Consider the following 18,241-nt stretch of genomic DNA (forward strand, 5'->3'; position numbering starts at 1 on the left):
TAAGTGAGTGCACATGGCAAGAGAGCATTTCTGTGGAGGAAACAGCTGGATGGGTCAGTGGGTCTGAATCACACAGAGTCTGGAGCGCCAGGCTACACAGGGCCACCTGAGAGAACCGCACGTTAAACAGGCTCACGTAATGGAGGAGTCCACACAGCAGCTTCAAGCACAGCAGGACGCAAGGCCCCACCCAAGGAACTCAGGAATGTGCCCACCTCCCTGGCTCCTTGTGGGGCCAAGATGGCCCGAATGGTGCCATTCTTGCCTGCTCAGGGACTCCAGGGGGAAGAGAGCTTCTGAGTACCACAGAAGTTCTGGGATTGCACATGAGCTCTCCAGTTTGGATCAGACCCATCCCTGAACTAATCGTCTTTGTGGCCAGGGGCAGGGGCAATATGCTAATTGTCCAAGTCTTATCAAAAGCAACCTTCATTGCTTTGAGGTAGGAGTGGAAGGGGTTAGTCCCTAAATGGCTTGGACCAAGAGTAGAGGGTGGCTGGTTCCTGAGGAGTGCTGTGCTGTGGGGCTAAGGATCCCTAGAAGGCCTCCCAGGAAGTGATCACTGGACTTGGGTGGACACCAAAGTGCCTGTAGGAGTCAGAGCCACGCAGCCAGGAGCCCGGAGGACCAGCAGGCCCCAGCTCAGGCGTGCCTCAACTTCTCCTTGTTATTACAGGCAGGCATGCCCCGGACACTGAGCGCCTCCGACATGGTCACCCCAGGCAGCCTTGGCCCACCCCCCACGGAGCCCACGGATGGCGAGCAGGCTGGGCAGCCCCTCCTGGACGGAGCTCCCTCCTCAGCTTCCCTGGACACCCTCATCCAGCACCTGGTGCCCACGACTGACTACTACCCCGAGGTGGGTGGCCCACTCAGTGGGGAGGAAGGGCCTCAGAGTGGGCTTTCTTCCACCAGGCATGAGGAGACAGTAGGGCTGGGGCTGCACTGGGTCCTGAGGGCACATCCCTGCCATGACTTGGGGAGCACATGCTGCCTTTCTCTTTGTCCCCCCAGAAAGCCTACATCTTCACCTTCCTTCTGAGCTCCCGCCTCTTCATCGAGCCCCGGGAGCTCCTGGCCCGGGTCTGCCACCTGTGCATTGAGCAGCAGCAGCTGGACCAGCCGGTGCTGGACAAGGTGAGGGGCAGGGCAGGGGCCCTCTGAGTACGCAGGCGCTCCCCTGACATGTCCTCACACATCTGCATCTTGGAGTGGCAGTGAGTCCCCATTCTCCGGAGGAGAATCCCACAGGGGTTTCTGACTTATCAGAGGACCAGAGACAGAGGGGACAAAGTTGCAACCTTTAACCAGGTACTGTTTTCCAATGCCCTATGGGAGCCCTTGGGCTTACACCAAGTCCAGACCCGGGCCCCCAGAGCCCCGTCAGTAGGACCCTTGCCACGTGGGATGATTCTGCAGCCTCTGCTGGGCTTCCTGCCCTCCGCACACTCTGTTCCAACCTTCTCTCCTCTCTGGGGTCCGCTGATGGCCTAGCTTTCTTGTGGTTCCCCACATCCGTCCCTGGCCAGATCCTGCGGGCTATGATTATTTATAGGTGTGTCGATCAGGCTCTGCTACTACAGTGATAGAAACCCACTTGCAACTGGCCTAAGACAAAGGGATTTACTGGCTCATGTAACTGCAAAGTCTCAAGTGTCTCTGGCTCCAGGGGCTCAAATGACCCGCATTGAAACCTGGTCTTTCTCCCTCCCACCCTCCGTCCTGTTTTCCTCTGTGCGAGCCTCACCCTTTCCCTGCACAGCGGCACGTGGCCTCTGCCGCCCTAGGCTCACCATCTACTCTTACCAATTTGGGTGGAAAGAGCATGCCGCGTTCTAAATAGTTCCCAATAAAAGTCTCTATCTCATTGGCTTAGCTTAGACGCCATGTCCATGTGAGCCAATCACTGTGCATGATGGGTGTGTACTGTGTTCTGATTGGCCAGCACTGATCCGGGCCCATGCCACGAGGCCTGAAGCTAGGTAAGCTGCCACTGAACCCCAAGGACTGGGAATGAGTGAGAGGGGAAACCCCCGAAGCAAACTGAGATGTTATCACCAGAGCAAGGGAGACCGGATGCCCGGCAGGCAAAAATAAGAGAGGACCCTGCCTCAAAGGTGTGTCTGTCCCTGTCCTATGGTGGTCAGCCCCATCCCCATGTCGCATCCCTGTCACCTGACACAGAGAAGGCACGAGGCACACCTCCCTTGGCCACCAGCGCCGCCGCCTCGGTGGTCCAGACCCCGGCAGAGGATGTGCGGTGAGGGGCTGATGCAGCGGCTGATGTGGCCCCGCTTCCAGGCACCCTTCACCTGGCGCAGACGCTCCTTGGCTTGCCTTGCAGGCCCGGGTCCGGAAGTTTGGCCCAAAACTCCTCCAGTTGTTGGCCGAATGGACGGAGACATTCCCGCGGGACTTCCAGGAGGAGTCGACCATCGGGCACCTGAAGGACGTGATGGGCCGCATCGCTCCCTGTGACGAGGTGGGCAGGTCTAGCGCGAGTCCTACACCCCCGTCTGCACCCCTACACCCGGGACCTGAGCCCATTCCTGTACACTGTAGCTCCTCTAAAATCAGCCCCTTTCTGCCCCATCAGGAAATCAGGCCCTACAGAGCTGGCAGGGAAACCACGCCTCTGGTTCCAGGCGTCTCTTGACCTCGCTCCTGGCCTGTACTCATACATGGCATCAGATGGCAGGCGAGGAAGGACCCTCTCATGGGCTCTTGGGATCAGGCCCTTGGTCAGTGATCCATTAGGCTGACCTGGAGGGCCCTGGTAGTGGCAGAGGAGGAGAGAGCGCCCCCGTGTGGCCAAAACCTCATCCCAGGGTAAATGCTCTAGTGGCTTGGAAGGCAGCCAGTGTACTGGGCATCAGGTGCCTCCGCACCCCACACCCTGCCCTGTTCTCCCAGCCGCATTACTCTGGGGAAGACACTTAAAGGTAAAAGGAGGGCAAAAATCCCCACCTCTAAGCAGAGTACAGAGAAGGGCCCGGCGAAGGGGATGGAGATCTCCTGGTACATTTAGAAGGGGCAGGTTTATCAGAATCTCCAGGATGACTCCGTGGCCAGCACTGATGTTGCTTTACGAGAGAACATTGGGGAGAATGCACATCACTTGCCCTGGGAGGAGACTGTATGTGGCAAGCTGGTAGCTAGTCATGTGCCTCAAAGTGGGTCTGGACATGGCAGAACCAGGTGCTTGTGAAACAAAGGAAAACTAAATCAGGCTGGGCAATAAGAAGCCATAAGGTCCACAACCTAACTGAGGCTCAGAGAGGGAGCCTTGCCTGTGGGTCACTTCACAGAGCAGACAAATGACTTAGCCATACTGAGGGCTCAGTGAGATAAGTCATCTCTTCTTCCTCCCTCTCCTCCTCCTCCTTCTCCTCCTTCTCCTCCTTCTCCTCCTCCTCTGCCTCCCCTAAGCCATCTGGGGATCCTGACACTTGGCTTAGGTTGCAGCAGGAAATAGGGTCAGAGAAAGCTCAATGATTGGATGAATCAGGAGGGTGGGCAGAAGCAGGGAGGGAGATGCTGGCTGACTGGCTGGATAGATAGTTGGCTACTTTGGTGAATGGGTGGAGGGGGAAGATAGATGTTTGAGTATTCTGATAGACAGATGGACTTTTGGTGTGAGCAGATGTGGAAAGGTTGATGGGTAGATGGGGGGATGGATAGATGGATGGATGGGAAGGTTGGTGTGTGGGTAGGTGGATGGGTCTATGTGGGTGTGGGTGAGTGGATGGATGGATGAATATGGATAGATGGATGGATGGATAGCTGAATAATGGATGGGTGGGTGAATTGGTGGATGGATGGATGGATGGATGAATGGGTGGGTGAATAATGGATGGGTGGATAGATGGATAGGTGGATGGATGAATAAGGGTGTATGGTTGGGTGAATGGATGAGTGAATAAGGATGGATGGGTAGATGGGAGGATGGATGGATGGATGGATGGAGTGGATGGATGGATGAGTGGAAGGATGGTTGGGTGGGTGTGTGGATGGTTAGGTGGGTAGAAGTTTGGGTTAGGTGGGTAGGTGGATGAATGTATGGGTGGGAGGGTGAGTGGGTGAGTGTATGGAGGGATGTAGGAGTGGATGGATAGATGGATGGATGGATGGATGGATGGGTAGGTGGATGAGTGGCAAACATTAGGAAGGACAGAGGAAAGATAGATGAGTGAATTAATGGATCTGTTGGTAGAGGACTATATAAAAAGGGAGATGGGCAATAGCAGATGAGGGGAGAAGAGATGGATGGATGGATGGATGGATGGAGTGGAGGGTATGCAGGGGGATGAGAGCTCCCTCTCCCCAGGAGGCCTTTCAGTAGAATGAGATCTAAATCATCGGTGGAACTATCCACCCTTGTCAGGCCTGCCTCTGCCATTGATGAAGCCACTTCAAAGGCAGACCCTGCCATTCTGGCTACAGTGGTGGAGATGGGTGTAAGTCCTGGACTGGTTCCCTAGGGAAACAGGGCGCAAGTGCCAGCCCCCTGAGAAACTGCCAGGCCTGCCACCAGGGCTGTGCTGGGAAATCTTTTCTTTTTTTTTTTTTTTTATGAAATTTATTGACAAATTGGCTTCCATACAACACCCAGTGCTCATCCCAAAAGGTGCCCTCCTCAATACCCATCACCCACCCTCCCCTCCCTCCCACCCCCCATCAACCCTCAGTTTGTTCTCAGTTTTTAACAGTCTCTTATGCTTTGGCTCTCTCCCACTCTAACCTCTTTTTTTTTTTTTTTCCTTCCCCTCCCCCATGGGTTCCTGTTAAGTTTCTCAGGATCCACATAAGAGTGAAACCATATGGTATCTGTCTTTCTCTGTATGGCTTATTTCACTTAGCATTACACTCTCCAGTTCCATCCACGTTGCTACAAAGGGCCATATTTCATTTTTTCTCATTGCCACATAGTACTCCATTGTGTATATATACCACAATTTCTTTATCCATTCATCAGTTGATGGACATTTAGGCTCTTTCCATAATTTGGCTATTGTTGAGAGTGCTGCTATGAACATTGGGGTACAAGTGCCCCTATGCATCAGTACTCCTGTATCCCTTGGATAAATTCCTAGCAGTGCTATTGCTGGGTCATAGGGTAGGTCTATTTTTAATTTTCTGAGGAACCTCCACACTGCTTTCCAGAGCGGCTGCACCAATTTGCATTCCCACCAACAGTGCAAGAGGGTTCCCGTTTCTCCACATCCTCTCCAGCATCTATAGTCTCCTGATTTGTTCATTTTGGCCACTCTGACTGGCGTGAGGTGATACCTGAGTGTGGTTTTGATTTGTATTTCCCTGATAAGGAGCGACGCTGAACATCTTTTCATGTGCCTGTTGGCCATCTGGATGTCTTCTTTAGAGAAGTGTCTATTCATGTTTTCTGCCCATTTCTTCACTGGGTTATTTGTTTTTCGGGTGTGGAGTTTGGTGAGCTCTTTATAGATTTTAGATACTAGCCCTTTGTCCGATATGTCATTTGCAAATATCTTTTGGGAAATCTTTTCTAACTACCCGTGGATGAGAATAACTGAAGCCTAGGAATGGCTGTCAAGAGCAGTCATCCACCAGGTGGAGGTGTTTAGAGCAGAAATAATTCATTGCAGATGTTCTCATTCCCTGGCTTGGGATCCAGTTAGGTGTGCTGAGCAGTATGGGCTGGAACGAGGTTTTGTGGCCCCCTCCCCACCCACCCAGGCCCAGGCCAGGGTGCTTCCATGTGTCTTTGAGATCCCCAAGTTGCCCTTACACAGGAGCAGCCCCTCCAAAGCAGATGTCCTCTATGTGCAACCTCCCCTCCCCTAGATGGGGCTATGGGTTGCTCCCTGCCCCCCAGCAGGGGCAAAGGCTGGGCTCAGAAAGGAGCTGGTGACCAGACTGATAAGGCAGGACCAGTAGAACTCTCCGAGCATGAGGTCTGGACCATACCATGTGAGCCCACATAGATCCAGGCTCAGAAACCACATCTGTGTGACCTCGGACAAGTTACTTCACCTCTCTGAGCTTCAGTTTGTTCATCAGCAAAAATACTGTTCCCACTACACAACTTTGCAGCAAAGAATCCCTGAAGTCACTTGTGTTCTTATTTTGGCACTTGGTAAATGTGAGCTGTGATGGGGAACAAATTATTTCCAAAATTCAGGCATATGGGGCTTATTTTTAACTTTTATGGAGTTGCTATTGTGGAACATTTCAAGCATACACAAACACAGAGAATAGTAACTGTGAACACCTGTGTATTTATCACCTAGGTTCAACAATGATCAACATTTTGCCAAATCGTTTCTTCTATCCCTTCACACACTTCCCCCTCCCTCCAAATTATTTTTTTAATGTTTATTATTTTTGAGAAAGAGAGCACAAGCAGGGGAGGGGCAGAGAGAGGGGGGGACAGAGGATCCGAAGCAGGGCCGACAGCAGAGAGCCCGATGTGGGACTCGAACTCATGAACCGTGACATCATGACCCCAGCTGAAGTCGGATGCTTAACCAACTGAGCCACCCAGGTGCCCTCCATCCAAATTATTTTTAAACAAATTATAAACATTATATCTTTGGCTCCAAAAATATTTCAGCATCATCCTATAAAAGATTTCTCACATAGGAATACGATCAAATGATATAAAATGCCATGCATAAATCCATGAAATGAGCACGAGTGTTTTCAGAGCTGTGTGTCTTTGGACAAGTTACTTAACCTCTCTGAGCCTTAAACTTCTTTCTATAATGAGAGAGAATGGTAAGGACTGTGACATAACAATGGAGCTCAGGGAAGAAGAGGAAACAGCACAGGGCCAGGACCAAGGAGGCTTTCCCACTAGTGGACTGTGAAAGGTGACACCTCTCTCTTATGAGCTGCCCCCTCTCCTGAACCCTCATGTCCCTCCCTGTACTGCCCACTGCCTCTCATTATCTGGGAACAAAAGTCCAGAGAGGAGCTGAAAAGGCTTTTCTCCATGACTGAACATGGAAGTCTTCCCAGCACCTGGCCCTTGCATTGAACCTGCTCAGGGCCACCCTGTGCTAGGGAGAGGACCCTGCCTTAGAGGGGCTTCCGGTGGGTTGGACTCAGCAGTTTTGGCTCGAGGCCAGTGCTGAGGCTGAAGGAGAAGCCAGGGAAGGCCCCAAGGTCATAGCCCCAGTAAGGGAGACAGGACGGGAGGATCTTGGTGCCCTGGCCTCACCCATGGGGCCAGCCACACAGGAAGCTGATACCATGGGCTCTCCGGGGGACTGACCTTGCTTTGCCATTCACACAACTGTCTGCTGGGCTGACCCACTGCCCCTGGAACCTCACCCGCACCCAAGGGCACAGGTAGCAGAAAGCTGACATGGAGAACTGGCAGCAGGTGCCAAGCTCCTGCCCATGCAAGGTGGGCCAAGCCCATTGCAAGGCACCCTGGGCTGGCTCGGGTGGGATTTGCAAGAACTCCAAAGAACAGAGGCCCAGGGCTGTCCAGCCAGAGATGAGTTCTTACCATGAAAGTCCAAGAGGCACCTTGGAGAAGCACAGCCTTCACTCTTGGACAACCTCTGCACTTGAAACCCAGCTCTGTGCACACAGCAGGTGGCTCTGTGGAAATGGATGGCATGCAGGAAAGCCACGTGTTCCGAAATGTGGATTCCTGATGGGGCCAAGGACGACCTCAACATTCTCAGTGCTAGGTCTCTCTCGGCCTGCTCGGATGCACCTAGGGGATCTCTCAGCCTCTATCCACAAGGGTGTAGGAATCAGCGAGGAAATGAAGGGTAAATAGCATCCCCATATTCCGAGGGGGTGCAGAAGATTCGGGAAAGAACCAACAGTAAGCTTGAGGCTAACACCACCAGATAAATTCTAAAGGAATGAGCTAACAGGAAAATGATAACCATTTGGAGTGAATATTGGTTCAGTACAAACAAGTCTTGCTAAATTACCTGCATGTTTTCAAAAATTTTTTAACACTTATTCATTTTTGAGAGACAGAGAGAGAGTGCAAGCAGGGGAGCAGCAGAGAGAGAGAAGGAAACACAGAATCTGAAGGAGGCTCCAGGCTCTGAGCCATCAGCACAGAGCCCAGCGCAGGGCTTGAACTCATGAACCGCAAGATCATGACCTGAGCAGAGGTCAGACGCACAACTGACAAAGCCACCCAGGCGCCCCTATGTGTGTATTTTTAAAATAGGGTAAGCACGTGGTTCTAGCAAACTAGAACAGATACGCTGCATCCTTGACTTCAGGAGGGCTCCGACATCTACATTGGAGAGGCCAACCAATGAGAAGCAGGTGAAGGCCACATTAATCCAATCAGCACGTGTGTGAGTCCCCGTGTCCTTCACGCTGGGGATGAGCAAAGAGTGACACGGTATTATCTTCATGGAGCCGACAGTCCAGAGAGAGGAGATACTCAATCCCCTGAACGAGGCTTGGCCGAGTGTTTGAAGGAAGCCTGGTGCTCTGAGGTCCCAAGGATAAGAGCATGCCAAGAGAGAGAAGGCTGCACAGGCCCTGCCGGGGGCAGGGAAGGGGTCAAGGGACGAAGGAGCTGCATGTGTCTGGAGCACTGAGAAGGCAGGCAGGGGCCGTGTTGGAGGCCATTGAGCATGGCCAGAGCCTGATTTCAGGACCCCCCAGTCCTGCGGGGCTTCTGTCTTTGCAAAGGCCTGGAGGTATTTTAAAGAAGGGAGAGGCAGGGGTCAGATGTGCATTTTTGACAGACGGCTCTGGCTGCAGAGTGGAGTCTAGAGAGGCCAGCATGGATGCGGGGAGCCCTCTGAGGTCTCTTAGGACCACAGAGACAGAGCATGGAAATGTCAGAAAGCAAAATCAAGAGGGTTGGTGATAACCAGGAGGGATGTGAGGGAGAGGGTGGCTTGAGGATGGCTCCAGGCCTGCGTGCCTGACGGCAGTGCTCCAGTCACTGAGACAGGGTTGCAGACAGAGGGAGCAGCTCTGGACAAGATGAGGGTGACTTCTACTTACATGCATTGGGTCAAGGTGACCCCTGAGCCGTGATCTGATCTGGAGATCAGAGAAGTTGGATGTTGTCCACACACAAACACTAAGTGACACTCTAGACAGCATATGACTGAGGGGAAGGGGAGGACCAGATGGAGATAGGGAGGACCACTCCCCCCACATACCCCGAAGGATGATGCAGACAAGCCTGCTGACAGCCTGAGGCAGGAGGAACTGGAGGCTGAGGCGATGAGGCCAAGGCAGATGCCGCCTGAGAAAGGGCCCTGGGCTCTCCTGACAGGAGGTCCAGGGAGGCAGTAAGGGCCAGTCCGAAGGCTGACAGGAGTGGGCGACTAGTGGGGTGGGGTGGTGGAGGGGTGAGTGGGGAAGGAGGGAACATGATGACAGTGTGACCGCTTAAATCTGAGTCTGAGTGAGGACAGAGATAGGGGGCCAGTGCAGGTATCGGGGCTCACAGGATGGACCCAACTCCCCATTTTCCCAGCACACAAATAAAGATCTGATAGGCAGCGTGCTGACCACACTTTTGGACCTGACACAGCTAGTCTGCAGGCAACCTCAGTTTATCCACATACTATCCAGCTAACCAGTGGGTCTGCCCACCATGGCTCTGGAAGCAAGGCTTAGCACTCGGGTTCAGTTAGGGTTGACAGCCTCCCATCCTGGTTCCCATGTCCTGAGGGCTCTGCCCATGACCGCTTGACAGAGAAGCACTTCCATGAGCACCAAGCGGATGCCATCTTGGTCTCCCAGAGCTCTGGGCACCACAACAATGCTGGGCCTCAACCACCCCACCTGGAGCCCTGTCAGATTCAGTGTTGAGGCCTCTCCGTGCACACTCGGCCCAGCTTGCCAGACGCCCCACCTGCAAAATGCTACTGGATTTGTGTGATTCAAAGCAGCATGAAGAAAGCACACTTCTTCTGTCTGAAATAACCTGGCAGAGCTAGGGGCACCTGGGTGGCTCAGTCAGTTAAGGGTCCAAATTTGGCTCAGGTCATGATCTCACGGTTCATGAGTTAGAGCCCCGCATCAGACTCTCTGCCATCAGTGCAGACAGCCTGCTTCAGATTCTATGTCTCCCTCTCTCTCTGCTCCTCCCCTGCCCGTGCTCACTCTCTCTCGCTCTCTCTCTCTTTCTCTCTCAAAAATAAACATCAAAAAAATTATGAAATTACCTGAAGTACTGATGACTGACCACCCATTATTCTCCCAGCCCTCTAGGCCCTCTGGGCACCCTGCCTGATGGTTCATCATGGCCAGGAGGCCAGGCCTCAGACACTCCCACCCAGGCTCCTCGGCCTGTGGGGGTTGAATCAACCTCTGGGGGGCCATTTGCTGACAAGTTCAGGGGCTCCTTCTGTGGATTACTGAGAAAACCCTTGGGAACAGTGGATGTCAGGCTTAGTAAACACAGCCAGTCTGATGGTGCTTTCCTTGGAAATAGGGATCTCTGATGGGGGGGAAATAATCGATCTCCCTGTGGATGTGGGAGGGGAGGATGGGTGCCCCTCCAGGGTGGGGCCCTGGCCTTTGTTCCCCAATCCAGGGCAGCCCAAAGCAAGAAGGCATCTGTCTGAGCTGAATGGTGAGACACTTTTGTCAGTACAGTCAGTAGTTATTAAAGGCCCACCGTGTGCCCAGAGCCAGGCCTAGCCCTGACAGCACAGAGGTGGCAACACAGGCTTCCCTGAGCCTGCCGAGCTGTCATTCTGCTGGGGCAGTAAACAACCCCGATCACCTCCCGCAGTGGCCCCATAGAGAAGTCACACGCAGCGACCTGGAGAAGTACTGTCGGGGCAGAGATAGGACAGCATGGCTAGTCAGGAAGGCCACTCTGGGTCAGGAGAGAGGAGGGCCCCCAGTGGAGGGGCCCCCATTAAAGCCCAGCAAAAGGCCAGCACCTGCGGCATCTCCCTCCTCTCTCCCTGCCTCTGTCCCCCTGGCAGTGCACACCCCAGCCCAAAGAGGCAGGGCGGCCCTGGACCACGGTCACCCTCCCCGATGTGTGATCTTCCAGCTTCCACAGGAGGGGACGGGCGCGGGCACATCAAGCAACAGCTTGTCTCTGCCAGCCTGGAGCCCCAGACGCTGGACATGGGGAGATGGGTGTTCGGGCACGAGCCCCTCTCTTTCCGCCTCCTCTCCAGGCGTACCGGAAGACAATGCATCAACTCCTGCAGGCTCTGCACCAGAAGCTGGCAGCTCAGGGCCAGGGCCCGGAAGGCCTGCTGGGGGCCGACAAGCCCATCTCCTACAGGACCAAGCCACCGGCCTCCATCCACAGGGAGCTCCTCGGCGTCTGCAGTGACCCCTACACTCTGGCCCAGCAGCTGACCCACGTGGAGCTGGTGAGCAGGCCCGTGCCATCCTCTACCCGGACCCAGAGCCAGGAACAGCTGAGAACCGGCTGTCCCTGATCCCAACCCCCTTCCCCACCCTCCCCCCCACCACCGCCCTGCATTGTGTCAGCATAACCCAGTGCTTGGAGCCTGTCACAGCAGGGCCGGCCAGCGTCTCCAGGATTCCCTAGCTCTGGAACAGTCTCGCCACTCCAGCAGGAGGGCTGGATACGCTCGGCCTGCCTGAGAGTCTGGGCCTGGGGCAGAGGACCCGGGTTCAAATACTGGCTCTGCTACCACCTGCTGTGTGATCTTCCACCAACTAGTGCCTTCCCTACCAGGGCCTGAGTTTCCCCAGCCAGGACTCACAGACACACTGCACCCACCCTAGCTTCCCAGAGGAGTCCATATAGGCCTTCCTGCTTGTGAAGGGGATACCCCAGCCTAGCCTCCAGCATGGTGGAGTCCCTATAGATGCAGAGGGTAAGGGGCCTGCCCCAGAGAGAGAGGGGGAAGTGGGGGGATAGGTTTCTTCTCTTTTAAGCCTCCACCATTTATGGCCCCCTTACTGCTTTCTGGCATTAGACTCAACATGTGAGGTGTGCTGTTGTATTTTGTCTTCCCACCACCCTGCCCGGTAGGCACTGTTATTCTCCTCTTTGCACAAATGAGGAAACCAAGGTCCAGAGATGTTAAGTGACTTGCCAGAAGTCACACAGTAGAAGGGACAGAGCCGGGATTTAATTCTGACCCAGACCCCATGCTCTTAGCTACCAGGCCTCCCCTGGAGGGAGCTGGTCATTTCAATTACCCAGTTTTGAGCCTAGTTTCCTGGGTATCACACACCCATGGGGACATTGCTTCCTGCCCCCCATGAACCATGGCAGCCCCTGGGCATGGGAAAGGCAGGGCGCCTCCTTCAGGTTGGTTTTGAGCTCCGTGACAAATCAGTATAGGGGTTGTGGAGCCCTAGTGAGAAGGACAGGTGTCCAGAGACCCTTTTGGGTGGGCTGAGAGGGAGGGAGCCCACAGGAGCACCATGCCAGGCCCCCAGTGGGCACCCTCTCCATACCTTCCCCCCTTTCCCGACTCCTCCTCTCCCTTCTGGTGCAGGAACGCCTACGACACATCGGGCCTGAGGAGTTTGTCCAGGCTTTTGTGAACAAGGATCCTTTGGCCAGCACAAAGGTAGAAGGCCCTTGGACGGCTGTCCCAGCAGCATCCCCCCCACCCACTGGTCCCTCTGGGGAATGTCACGAGTGTCAGCAGGAGCTTCGGAGAGGCCCAGAGTAGAGCAGATGGGCTTGGAGGGGCTGTGTCCACTCGACCTGTGTCCCTCCAGCTTGCCACCCAGCCAAAGGGCCTCGAACCCCGACAGTCCCGGAGTCCTGGGGAAGCCAGCTGGTCACCTACCCAGGGAGGGTGGAGGGGAGGGGCAGAGCCAAGGCCCTGGGTGAGAAGGAAAGTGGAGGGCGCACCAGATGCTCTCCAAGACCCCCATGCTCTCCCTGCGCGTTTCGGTGGGCACTGGTGCCCTCCAGTGGCCACCCGGGGTAGTGCATGCTAGTGCCCACTGCCCAAGAAAGGTAAACGTGTGCTCTCCCAAGTGGTGCAGTGGCCCCTGGGCCATGTGCTACAGACAGCATCTGCACACCGGATCTCGGGTTTGCCCCTCCTCCCTCAGAGCCCAACCAGCAGGGTGCTTGGTGCTTATCAACCGGGTTCAATTCTAATCAGAACTGGAAACACTGTTGTCCTCTCCTCTCTGACCTAATAAAAGAAGAGCAACTAAATATGAATTCCTTTTCACCTCTCAGATAAGCAAAGATTAAACGTTGTGGGTGTGTAGGGAAAGGGACACCCTCACATACGTCTGGTAGGGGGTGAAATTGGCATGATCGCTTTGGGGAGCCACTTGGCAATCACACCAACACTTAACATGTACACCCTTGACCTCAACTTCCCATGCCTCATAACTTATCCTACAGATGTACACACCCATGTACACAAAGATGTATGCGTTAAGATATTTGGGATATACTGTGGCTATTATGGCCAAAGGCCGGAAGCGAACTACCTTATGGGGGCTGGATTACATCACGGTACCTCCACACATGGAATGCTGTGCGACCCTTACAAAGAATGAGAACAACTGGAAGAATAGAATAATCCCCCAGATCCGCTGTAGAGACAAAAAGCAAGAGCGAAGAGCAGTGACAAAGAGGATGTGACCATTCGTGTGACAACAAAAAGGAGGGTTCATGATACATGTCTGCTTGCACAGCACATGCATGTAGACGATCTCTAGGAAAACCAGAGGGGTGTCGGGGGTCGGGCAGGCGGAGTAGGAAGGAGACTTTGCCACTCATAGCAGATTGTTTTTTACATTTGGGTTTGGGTTTGGGTTTTTGGCCATATCCAAGTATCACTTTTTTATTGTGAACCACGTCAAGATTGCAGTGACCTCTCTTTACCCACTCTATGGTAGAGGAACATGTGTGGTCTTTCCAGCCTCCTGCTAGTATAGATCCTGCTGCTACGAACACTTACAAGTTTTCATATACATCAGGGCATATTTTTCTAGGGCATCAATTCTCAAATGACTTGGTCTTACGGCCTTTTTTATACTCTTAAAAAGTATGAAGGACCCCAAAGAACTTTTGATTATGGAGATTATATCTACCGATATTCATCATATTAGCCATTAAAACCAGTAAATTTTAGGAGCACCTGGGTGGTTCAGTCGGGTAAGCGGATGGTTCTTGATTTCAGCTCAGGTCATGATTTCGTGGTTTCTGAGATAGAGCCCCTAATCGGGCTCTGCGCTGACAACATGGAGTCTGCTTGAGATTCTTTCTCTCCTTCTCTCTCTGCCCCTCCCCTGCTCATGCTCACTCTCTCTCTCAAAATAAACCTTAAAAAAAAAACAGTAACTTTTAGAGATATTTATTTATTCAAATTAGCAATAACAACCTAGTATAGGTTCACATAAGTAATATATTTTAACTAGATTTTCCAAAGTAAAAAAAAATTGAGAAGAGTGGCATTGTTTTATAGTATTTTTACAAATCTCAATAATGACCAACATAACTAAAAGACAGTTGTATTCTCTTATCTGCTTCTGCATTCAATCTCTTAACACATCGCTCCACATTATTTTGGTTGAAAATCCAACCTCCCACAAATATGTAGTTGGAAAAGGGAATGGTATTTTAAGCCTTTTCAGATAATTGTGAATATTTTTCCTTGATACTATGCTAAAAACTCAGCAGGTGGTAGTTTTTTAAGATTAATTGCAATTTGGAATCTGAAAATATATCCATGGACTTTCTGCACTCTATTATATTGAAATCTATTGATTCGTCTTGCATCCGGAATGTATCTTTTGCTCATGCATGATTTTATAACATCATACGTTGGTCATTTGGAAAATAGGAGTTGACTGAATCAGGCAGATCTTCCAAATGTTGGTACCTTTCATCATACAATATTTTTTAAATCCTTTTTTTTCTTTAAAGTTTATTTAGGGAGAGGGAGGTGGGCAGAGAGAGAGGGAGAGAGAGAGAGAATCCCAACCGGCGCTGTGCTGTCAGCTTGAAGCCCAACCTGGGGCTCAAACCCATGAACCATAGATCATGACCTGAGCCAAAGTCAGACACTTAATGGACAGAGCCACCCACACACCCCTCATCATACAATATTTTAAAATCATATCCATTGATATCACTACTGATCTCATCCCTCCAAAACAGCCCTTGAGTATTGGAAAACTGTCAAGGTCACAGAGACAGATACATGTTTTACAAGTTCCAAACCTTCTCTTAAAAACTTGAATTTTATCATTGGCAACAAATACTATCAATTGCTTCCTTGAAGTGACAGACTCATCTTGTTGATTTTCAAGAAAATATTAGCCAAATACTGAAGTCTGAAAAACCATAGTTGGTCAGTTCTTCTTTTGATTAAAAATGGTGTCTCCTGAGAAAAGTGGCCAGTTCTTCTCACAAGCCAATCACACCAGTGCTTTTCCTCAAGACCTGAATTCTGTATGCATCAGAAGTGTTTTGTGTTTAGTCACTTAGAACACCAAAAAGAGGGGCACCTGGGTGGCTCAGTCATTAAGCATCCAACTTCGGCTCAGGTCGTGATCTCACAGTGTGTGCGTTCGAACCCCGTGTTGGGCTCTGTGCTGACAGCTTGGAGCCTGGAACCTGCTTTGGATCCTGTGTCTCCCTCTCTTTCCACCCCTCCCCCACTCATGTTTTCTCTCTCTCTCTCTCTCTCTCTCAAAAATAATTTAAAAAATAAAAATAAATTTTTTAATTAAAAAAAATACCCAAAAGATGTATACACAAGGATGGAGATTTAATAAAATTGAAATGTTTGCCTCCTCAAGGACATTCTGAAGTCGCACTCACTTCTTTTCTTTGACCTCGAACGTGTGATAGTGAGGAACACAATGACCACTGATTATGGCTTGGTGACTCTGCCTTGCTTCGGGCTAAGAGGGAAGCCATTTTACACGATTTTCTTTTACACGTCAGTGCAAATGTCAACACAATGAAAAGACAATGACATTGTATGAATATGAAAATAGTTGTGCCCTAGGCTCCACAATATATCTAGGACAGAAAGCACTGTGTCACAGGCTGGGCCCATGGCCAGCCTTACCAGGCAATGCCCGTTCGCGCTACCGGCAGGGAGGCATTCTTGCTTCACACCCTCACTGACACGTGAAACTGTCCCACCTTTTTTTTTTAAATGCTTATTTATTTATTTTTGACAGAGACAGAAAGAGAAATCAGGGGAGGGGCAGAGAGAGAGGGACACAGAGAACCCCAAGCAGGCTCCCTGCTGTCAGTGCAGAGCCCAATGTGGGATTCGAAACTACAAGTTGTGAGGTCATGACCTGAGCCGAAACCAAGAGTTGGATGCTTAACTGGCTGAGCCACCCAGGCGCCCCTCAAATTGTCAGACTTTTAAATGTCAAGCTATTAAGTGGAACATCTTTTCATGTGTTTTGGACATTCTTGTTTTCTATGAAACGCCAGTTTTCTTTTGGTGATTTGGCTTTTTCTTAAGGATTATCAAGAGCTTTTTTTTTTTTTTAATGAGTTGTTTTGTTTTTGTTTTTTTTAAATATGTAGTAGGTGATTATTTTTTGTCAGTTAGGTTTTGGGGAGGTAGTAAAGAAATCCCTCCCTACTCCCTACCCAGGTCATGAAGATAATCTCCAATGTTTTCCTCTAGAAGTTTTAAAACTTTTGCCCCTCACATTTAAGTCTTGGATTTGAAATTCACTCTGTGGCTATGGATTGAGGTGGGGATCCATGTTCATGGTTTTCCACACAAATAGGAATTGTTCCTACACCATAATTTATGGATTGCCTTGCCCACCAATATGCCCAGACAGTTCTGTCACTATCGTGTGTCAGGTTTCCACACACGTGTAGATCCATTCCTGGACTGTCTCTTCTGTTTCCCTGATCAATTTTTCTATCTCAGTGTCAATATACACAGTCTTCATTTTTTAAAAAATTTTTTTAACATTTATTTATTTTTGAGACAGAGAGAGAGCATGAACAGGGGAGGGTCAGAGAAAGAGGGAGACACAGAATCTGAAACAGGCTGCAGGCTCTGAGCTGTCAGCACAGAGCCCGACGCGGGGCTTGAACCCACAGACCGCGAGATCATGACCTGGGCTGAAGTTGGACGCTTAACCGACTGAGCCACCCAGGCACCCCTACATAGTCTTCATTTTTATAGTTGTATGATCAGTCTCGCTGTCTAGTCAAGTAAATTCTCCTGTTCTTCTTTAGGGGTGGCTTAGCTGTTCTTGGCCCTTTGTTTTTCTTTTTTCTTTTTTTAAGTTTATTTATTTTGAGAGAGTGTGTGTGTGCATACATGCAAGTGGGAGAGGGGCAGAGAGAGAGGGAGAGAATCTCAAGCAGACTCTGCACTGTCAGCAGAGCCCAACATGGGGGCTTGAACTCAAACTGAGAGATCATGACCTGAGCTGAAATCAAGAGTTGGGTGCTTAACCGACGGAGCCACCCAGGTGCCCTTGCCTTCTGTTTTTCTGTTTGACTTTTTACATCCTTTGTCAAATTCAATGAAAAATCCTACCGTGATTTTGTTAAGATATATGACATGTGGACCAGTTTGGGAAGAATTATCATCTTCATGATAATAAGTCCTCCAATCCATACAAATGGTGGGTCCCTCCATTTACTTAGATCTACTCTGTAATACCTTTCTTTTTTTTTAATTTTTATTTATTTTTGAGAGAGAGACAGAGCATGAGTGGGGAAGGGGCAGAGAAAGGGAGACACAGAATCTGAAGCAGGCTCCAGGCTCTGAGCTGTCAGCACAGAGCCCGACGCAGGACTCAAACCTATGAGCCATGAGATCATGACCTGAGCCAAAGACGGATGCTTAAACTACTGAGCCCCCCAGGCACCCCTCTGTAATACCTTTCTAATGCTTTATAACTTTCTCTATAAAAATATTAAACAGATTTTGTTAGACTTTTTTCCTCTGAGTACTTTATGCATATTTTTTTATCATTTATTTTTGAGAGACAGAGAGCATGAGCAGGGGAGGGGCAGAGGGAGAGGGAGAAAGAGAATCCCAAGCAGGCTCTGCAGTGTCAGCACAGAGCCTGACATTGGGGCTTGAACTCACGAACCATGAGATCATGACCCGAGCCGAAGTTGGACGCTTAACCAACTGAGTCACCCAGGCACCACTCCAATCCTTATTCTTTTTATTTCTATGGTAGCCATACAAAGAATCCTCACTGATAGGAAATCGACATGACAGACGGATCCTAGTTTTTAAAACTCTGAAATGTTGGGATTATTAGTTACTGCAGAATAGCCCTGCTAATTCTGACTAATAAGAATTTCTCTTTCTTGCTTATT

At 50.8% G+C, this 18,241-nt stretch overlaps 1 protein-coding gene across 1 annotated transcript in view; it reads left to right on the forward strand.

The window, feature by feature from the left end:
- The first annotated feature begins 682 nt into the window (after positions 1 to 682).
- Positions 683 to 18,241, forward strand: part of RASGEF1C (RasGEF domain family member 1C) — a 39,797-nt gene continuing 22,238 nt past the window's right edge. Inside the window, exons 1-5 of the mRNA XM_030297139.1 lie at positions 683 to 859; positions 1,015 to 1,137; positions 2,345 to 2,482; positions 11,127 to 11,327; positions 12,432 to 12,506. Coding sequence (XP_030152999.1) covers positions 683 to 859; positions 1,015 to 1,137; positions 2,345 to 2,482; positions 11,127 to 11,327; positions 12,432 to 12,506 — 714 coding nt within the window. The remainder of the gene's footprint in view (positions 860 to 1,014; positions 1,138 to 2,344; positions 2,483 to 11,126; positions 11,328 to 12,431; positions 12,507 to 18,241) is intronic.

Source organism: Lynx canadensis, chromosome A1, assembly GCF_007474595.2.
Source record: "Lynx canadensis isolate LIC74 chromosome A1, mLynCan4.pri.v2, whole genome shotgun sequence".
In the NCBI taxonomy this organism is placed as follows: Eukaryota; Metazoa; Chordata; class Mammalia; order Carnivora; family Felidae; genus Lynx; species Lynx canadensis.